The following is a 7,945-nucleotide window of genomic DNA, read 5'->3' as shown; positions in this document are numbered from 1 at the left end:
GCTTCTTCCTCTCGCTCTTTGATCTTCTTCTGTTTCATGTTTTATCTTCCATAGGTTTAGAATTCACAGAGAGAAGTTGCACAACCAAAAATAAGGAAAAATTGCGAAGAAAAAGATGGAAGGAAGGAAAAAGACGAACAAAAGAAGGTGGAAAAATGGTAGAAGGAAGAAAAAACATGGATGACAGCAGCTTCATACAAATCAAATGAAAAAAAAAACCTAATCTTTTAAAGAGTTTTGGCCATTTTAGTAATTTTACCCAATACTAACATAAGCAAAAAGCAAAAAATCGTTGATTTTTAGAACCTAGGCTGAACCTCATTTGGGCCTTTTAAAATGGGCCATTGATCCCATGATTCCAATTTAAAGGAAACTAAAAGAAGAAATTAAAAAGAAAACCTAACCCAATATCCTTCATCTCCTTTTTCCCTCTCTTTTTCTGGTGTATTCAGCCCCAACTCTCTCTCATTTTCTCAGCTACCATTCACCCCATCTCTTCACCTCGTTCCCCTCTCTCTTCCTCCCCCTTAGAATCGTGCAAACCCACGCGAAATCACGTAGCAGTGCACCCTCAACAACTTGGACGACCTAAAGCAGCGCACATGACCCACTTCTTCTCCAGCAAAATCACGTAGCTCCGTTGAACATCCGTTGCGCAAGAACTCCCACGAAAGAGCATCAACCCACACAAACATCATCGTTGTGCCCTTCTGCAAGTAGAACTCACGATATCTGCGACACCCACTTTCCTTCCACAATCTGTCATCCGGCTACATCCACGATGCTTTCCCCTCAATCTCTGTGACAACAGCAACCTAATGAGCGACGAGACCTGCGATCAGCGATGTTTTTCCCCTCAATCGGTTCAGTTTGACACATACCCATTTCTTTTCGACTTCATGTTTGCACTACCCACTTCCTAATGATTTGATTTATGTAAGATTAAGCATATTCAGACACGTTCTAGCAAGGATTTGAGTCCGGTGGAGTTAGTTTCAACAGGTAAAAGTGTTATATAACTTTTTTCGAACCCTTTTAAGTGTTGTAGCTTGGCCTCTAACGTTGATAACGTCTCTCTTTATAGCTTTAGACTAATATTGGACCTATTCATATACTTCTCAACGAATTTTCAAGTCTATTTTGGAGATTTTTTGGCATTAGAACTCTATTTTGATCCTTCCAATTTAAGTTAAGGTGCAGTAAATTATTATATAATCCTTGGAAACTCTATGGTTATAGTTTGGACTTGATTTGAAGAAGGTTGTTTTAGGTAAGACTACTCATTCTTAATGTGTTTTGAGTCTCTGAAGAATGTGTTGAACTAAGTTCTAACCTTAGATAACGTTGTGTTTATTATTTTAGGTGTCCTTTAAAATAATTTATGAGCACTTTAAAATGCTCAGCTAAATGATTTCTATTTGAAGAGTCTGTTTATTATTTGATAGCATGTTGTATGCTTTATGCGTGTTATATCTATTACTCATGATATGAACACCTTATATTCTTGAATTATTTGTGTTTTGAATGTTTAAGAACGTTGTAATGTTGTGTTAACATTGTAATGGCTCCGTCCGCTTTTAAAACATTTGCTTCACTTTCAATGAGAGATAGAGGGGTTCTGGTTCTCGTCATTCTGGGAGCAATTTCTGTAGCTTTTGTTATCTTCCAATTGTGAAATATGAATTTGAATCTAAGTTTATGCTCTGTTTGTGTAGTTGAGCCCGTTGATTCACATATGATTTATCTTTATTGACATCACTGGCTGCAGGGATGGAACAGAATTTTTGGTCTACATCAAACGTATGATTGTTGTAAGACCATTTCGGCTGCTTTGACTCTTGATTAGGTATGTATTTCGACTTTTCTTCCTTCTCTTTCTTTGTTTTCTTTGCAGTTGCTTGAATTGTTTGTAAGTTTCAGTGGTTGCAAGTTTCAAGTGATTTCTCTCGAGCTATCGAGCAAATAAATTCTTTCTATTTTTAACACAAGTTTGGCAGTGCTATCTTGCATTACAGAAATTTTCATGTTCCATTGTTAGAAATCGTATTCATTAAGAGCAATCAGCCAAATTAGAATGTGGTGTTGAAGCCGTGGTAGGTAGTAAGAGCTTTCTCTTAGACACCGATGTTGTCAAGTACTAGTATCATTAAAAATTTTAATTTTGCTACTAGAAAATTGTTGTTATTAATAGTAATGAGCTGAATTAGCTTTGAAGCTATGGTGCGTAGTATCCCAATCACACTTTCTTAAGACTTGTAGAGCAATGGACGCCAATTCGAATTTAGATAGCCAGTGGCATATCAAGAGCGTAGTTCGTAACCTCTATTTTGTATTTTTATTTATTTATTTTTTCTGGAGAAAACAGTCTTAGAAAATAGAATGGTTTCACAAACATTTGAAACCATTCAAATATTATCTTTCACACATTGGTTTCATCACAGATTTTATTTTTTCTGCTAAAAAACAGCATTTGTTAAGAGAATAAGCTGAATTAGTATGCAACTTTGAGGCCATGGTATGTAGTATAAGTTTTCTTTCAAGTGAATGTCTGTTACTGGATAGGAATCAGATTGTATATTGGTTATACCTTTCATTTATCAACAAGAAATAAGAAACCATTCACATTTGTGTTGGTTCAAATAATAAAAGGTTTATTCTGTTGTACATTCATGAAAAATGTTTCTTGTGTGGCCAAATAAGACTGCAGACTTGTTCTTATATTTCTCGTTGGCTATTTTCCATGCTTTTCTTTAAAATCAAATTGTTTCTCTCATCTGCATTCTACTGGCAGTTTTATTAGGATTACGACATTGTGTTGGTTGTCACTTTTACCGTGCAGAGGGTAGACGACAATCTTGGGACTTGAAAGGGAACCTCATTGAAAATGTAACAATTCATTTCCTTTAACTTCCTATGCAGACTTTACACTCTCAACCGAATACATTGAATGCATTCCGAGGTTCTTTGGTCTTGATCATCCGTATCACTTTCTCCATTTGGTTCTTGTTCGTATCCTGACAACGAAAAACAAGAGGACTGATCTGCTCCCCGTGTAAAACGTTTGAGTAAGTTTTAGCTTATTTTTCCTTTTGCTAATCTTTGTGGATTCTTATTATTGATTTATCTGTCAATGAAGCTCTTCGTTTCATCTATTTGTCTCTAAATCCATCTCTGGGTAGTTCGAACTAAAATGGGGTTATATTTCGGAGTCCCTAATTGGAATCCATCATTGATGAATCTAATTCAAGAGGCTTTTTCTTGTTTTTAATTGGTTTCCACATTTGGGCTTTGTCGTTTGATCTGCATGTAACATGAAATCTAATGGTTTCTAGAGTTAGCTTCGAAGTGCTTAGGGATTGGATTTCTGATTGTGTTTTGATAATTTTTGGGCGCAGAGAGAGGATTCTATGATGGATGTACAAATGAAGGACGAAAAGAGCTTGGAAGAAGAAGATGATTACGTTGAATATGTTCCTGTGGCAAAGCGTAGAGCAATGGAAGCTCAAAAGATTCTTATGCATAAGGGTAAGGCTTCTGCCCTTGAGGAAGAGTTGGAGAAATCACGACTTGCTGAAGCCAAGCCTAGTCTCCTTGTAAAAGCATCTCAGATGAAACGTGACCAACCAGAGGTTAGTCCAACAGAGCAGATTGTTCAGCAAGAGAAGGAGATGATTGAGCACTTATCTGATCGTAAAACTCTGATGTCAGTTCGTGAACTAGCAAAAGGCATTACTTACACAGAGCCATTATTAACTGGATGGAAGCCACCATTACCTATCAGGAGGATGCCAAAAAAGGCATGTGATTTGATTAGAAAACAGTGGCACATAATAGTTGATGGCGACGAGATTCCTCCGCCTATTAAAAACTTCAAGGACATGAGACTCCCTGAACCAGTTTTGAAGAAATTGAAAGAAAAAGGAATCGTGCAACCTACTCCCATTCAAGTCCAAGGTCTACCAGTGATTTTATCTGGCAGAGATATGATTGGAATTGCATTTACGGGTTCAGGAAAGACCCTAGTTTTTGTTCTTCCTTTGATAATGATTGCATTACAAGAAGAGGTCATGATGCCCATTGTTTCAGGAGAAGGACCTTTTGGTTTGATTATTTGTCCTTCAAGGGAGCTTGCTAGACAGACTTATGAAGTGGTGGAACAGTTTTTACTTCCCATGAAGGAGGCTGGATATCCAGAACTAAGGCCTTTACTTTGTATAGGTGGAGTGGATATGAGATCACAGATTGAGGTTGTGAAGAAGGGTGTTCATATTGTTGTTGCAACCCCTGGGAGGTTGAAGGATATGCTGGCAAAAAAGAAAATGAATCTTGACAATTGCAGGTAAAAGAATTATTCCAGTTTGTATTACATCTTTTGGTTAGACTCTGTATAAAGTTGAAATGGACTAACTTCTGATTCCAATTAGCAAATTAGTTAATTGAAATACTTATACATATTTTGTAGAATTGTTATTTGTATGGCAATGAAATGCATGCTTGCTTGCTTGCCTTCTCTCTATAAAATTTTCCTTTCAAGTATTTTGTAGATAATTTGCTGTTAAGCCTAAACTTATTTCGCATGACATCAGCTATACAAATTGATAGTTGTCTTAATCTTCTGACTTTAGTAGTTCGTCCCCTCTTTGATAGGAATAATTAATACGCATTTTGCTATTGTTACAGGTATCTTACTTTAGATGAGGCTGATAGATTAGTGGATCTGGGATTCGAAGATGATATTAGGGAAGTTTTTGATCATTTTAAGGCTCAACGCCAAACTCTATTATTTTCTGCCACAATGCCTACCAAAATTCAAAATTTTGCAAGAAGTGCCCTAGTAAAGCCTGTGACTGTTAACGTGGGAAGAGCTGGAGCTGCGAATCTTGATGTCATCCAGGAGGTCGAGTATGTGAAACAAGAGGCAAAAATTGTTTACTTGCTTGAGTGCCTGCAGAAAACTCCACCTCCAGTCTTGATATTCTGTGAGAATAAAGCTGATGTAGACGACATTCACGAGTATTTACTCTTGAAAGGTGTTGAAGCAGTGGCAATTCATGGAGGAAAAGATCAGGAAGAGAGAGAGTATGCTATATCTTCCTTCAAGGCGAGCAAGAAAGATGTATTGGTTGCTACTGATGTTGCATCAAAGGGTTTAGATTTTCCAGACATTCAACATGTTATCAACTACGATATGCCAGCTGAAATTGAGAACTATGTCCATAGGATTGGACGGACAGGACGATGTGGTAAGACAGGAATTGCAACAACATTCATAAACAAGAATCAAAGTGAAACAACTCTCCTTGATTTAAAACACCTTCTGCAAGAAGCAAAACAGAGAATTCCACCGGTGTTGGCCGAGCTGAATGACCCTATGGAGGACGTGGAAGCGATCACCAATGCAAGTGGTGTCAAAGGTTGTGCTTATTGTGGTGGACTTGGTCACCGTATCCGTGACTGCCCCAAGTTAGAGCACCAGAAAAGCATGGCAATTGCAAGTTCAAGAAGAGATTATTTTGGATCAGGCGGTTATAGAGGAGAAATTTGAGAAAGCCCAGAACATAGTAAGGATATTTTTGTTTGATTTCCCCTTCACTCTTCGCAGGCTGTAACTGTATAAACTAATAAATTAGTGTTATATATTCCAATGAAATCATGTAGTTTGTTGTTTTGTCTGCGTTGACATTTATTTGATCTCAATTGCAAGAGGAAATTATTGATTGACATTATCGACATTCAAATTATGAAAACGAAAAGGGCAGTCTGTGAAAATAAAGTATAAAATCTTGTCTTCCATTACAACTTTCTCAATGGAGATGAACTGAAGCAAATGTGTACACTCTGGTGTAAGTTCTGAATGGAACATAACAAACTTCATTATAGTTGAGACAACTTGTGTTTTTAACTTTTTTTTTTTTTCCTTAAAGTGAATTAACAAATCAACAACTAATCAAATAAATAATATGAGCACAAAGCAAAAGATTCAGTTCTATTTCATGCGTTAGATTTAGGATTGGATTAAATATGTTCCTTTTGAGCAGTGTAAGCGCTGTTGATGCCTTGCACAATCAACTTCATTTTATCAGGTTACTCGATGCACCAAATAATTGAATGGATTTATGCCTCAGAGGTTTTATTTGCTATGTTTATTATACTAAATGAATCCCATTACATTCTCAAATAACAGTAAGTTGAAAAGGCAGTACAGACAAAATATAAAAAACTAAGAGAAGGAAGAGGTCACGGCTCTCTCTGTTCGTCGAAGATGAATGGACCCGAAAAACCCCGAAGTACTTCAATTATGTCGTTGAAAGACACCTATGCAATCGGCATCATACACCTTGAAAATAACTGAAATACAGAGACACGGGCAACTATTAATCCGAAATAACTGTCTCAAAGTAGTTTGCTACAGTGACAGAACTCTTTGATAGAGCATTTCAGAGCATGATAATTGAAGTCAATATAATGGGTTAGTGTGAGTTCATGAGAAAAAGTTTCTCCACTTAGTCACTAAAACTATAATCCATATGATATCTTGCTTATCTCAAGGTATTTGACCCATCGACTTCATAAATCAGGGACACTGTGTTAAATAACTAAACCCCACTAACTTTAATGATATATGCTATTGAAGTTTACATATTTATTGAGAAACTATGTTCTCTTTTTTCTCGTACGTCTATCAGGAACTTCATCTTTATCACTTTGAACTCTAAACACAGATTTCTTAGTTTCAATATATTAACTCCAAATTTCATAATTCAACGCCTCAAACACCTTATCAGTGACAAGGTATGCTAGACCATCTTAATTAATTATAACTTACGAATCAGCTTCATGAGACCAAGTTGCTCCAATATAATCGAGGGAGGCACGATTAAAAGTTTAATTTCTAAGTAGAAATGCATGACAAATTTTCCCTCCCCAGTCCAACATTATTGACATTAAGGCTTAAACATCAAACTTCACTACTATTGACTGCCATTAAAATGATTGCCAGGGATTTTTGATGTTTTAAATAAGCATCGATTTACACCTAGCAACCTCAACCCTAAACAAAACCAACGCAAAATAAACAAGCAGAAGCAAGACATGCACTTACATTCAATCTTATGGTGCGCACTAGCTTTAGCACTGGATGCTGACAAGAAAGCCACAAAATCCTTAAAATTCAAGCCATCAACCATCTTGAGCAAACGCTGAAGAAACAACAGAAGAACAAAGATCACTTATCATAAGTGGCATCACTGACGTAACCAACACACAATAAAGCAGATTCAATTTCAAGGTTGAATGATGGAACAAGAAAAAATTCCAATGCAAAACCTGAGAAAGTGGATTCATAGAAAATTCAGGAACTGAGAGGAACTCATCAGCTGAAATAAAATCCCTTAGCATTTCTATCAAGTTGGCAGAATCTCTGATACAATGACACAATTTCCTGTTGGGAGACTAACTTACACACAAGCAAATAGTAAGAGAAAGTAAGCCAACTAAACAACTCACCAAAACAAAGAAAGAAATCAATGAAGACAAGGATAAATTAACCCACAAAAGTTTATTTGCAGTGCTCATGAACTTCTTCAGTATCACATTGAGTGAGCAACGATGAAGAGTTCCCCATGAATTCTCAATTCAAATGCTCAATTTCTAAATGATGCCCAAGAAACCAATCAGAGAAAAACCCCATAATGCCCATCAATCAAATCAATCTTCAAACACAGCTAGAATCAGAATAGAACAAGTAACACCCTCAAACTGTAACAATTCTCTAAAAGTGAAAATGGGGAAAAGGGAAAGAAGAACAGACCTGAAATTCACAGCTGATCTGATCAATGGGCAGTACACAAATTGGGGATTCTTATACTTACTCAGGGCAGATATAGAAATAGAATCAACCCAGCTGAAGCTTTCGCCTAGACATCATTGAGACTCTGTAATGGAA

The 7,945-nt window shown here is 36.6% G+C and overlaps 1 protein-coding gene and 1 pseudogene across 3 annotated transcripts; one reads left to right on the top strand and one right to left on the bottom strand.

Moving 5' to 3' along the window:
- Positions 1-394: 394 nt before the first annotated feature.
- Positions 395-5,682, top strand: LOC120075599 (DEAD-box ATP-dependent RNA helicase 35). 3 transcript variants are annotated; one of them, XM_039029137.1, is made up of 5 exons: positions 395-1,002; positions 1,769-1,846; positions 2,920-3,065; positions 3,396-4,339; positions 4,681-5,682. In XM_039029137.1, the coding sequence occupies exons 4-5, from the start codon at positions 3,408-3,410 to the stop codon at positions 5,543-5,545; spliced, it is 1,797 nt and encodes a 598-aa protein (XP_038885065.1). In that variant the 5' UTR covers positions 395-1,002; positions 1,769-1,846; positions 2,920-3,065; positions 3,396-3,407; the 3' UTR covers positions 5,546-5,682. The 3 variants fall into 3 exon arrangements, with proteins under 3 accessions (XP_038885065.1, XP_038885067.1, XP_038885066.1); XM_039029139.1 differs by having other exon boundaries at positions 2,840-3,065; XM_039029138.1 differs by having other exon boundaries at positions 1,716-1,846.
- A 555-nt stretch (positions 5,683-6,237) lies between these two features.
- On the bottom strand, positions 6,238-7,624 carry LOC120076215 (annotated as a pseudogene).
- Between the last annotated feature and the right edge of the window lie 321 nt (positions 7,625-7,945).

Source organism: Benincasa hispida, chromosome 4, assembly GCF_009727055.1.
Source record: "Benincasa hispida cultivar B227 chromosome 4, ASM972705v1, whole genome shotgun sequence".
NCBI classification, from domain to species: Eukaryota; Viridiplantae; Streptophyta; class Magnoliopsida; order Cucurbitales; family Cucurbitaceae; genus Benincasa; species Benincasa hispida.
Note: the sequence above shows the minus strand (reverse complement) of the source record. Positions and strands in the feature narration are given on the sequence as shown.

Coding starts and splice junctions, on each gene's coding strand:
- LOC120075599 (XM_039029137.1), top strand. CDS start 3,408: ATGATGGATGTACAAATGAAGGACGAAAAGAGCTTGGAAGAAGAAGAT. Junction 4,340..4,680: donor ATGAATCTTGACAATTGCAG/GTAAAAGAATTA, acceptor CTATTGTTACAG/GTATCTTACTTTAGATGAGG.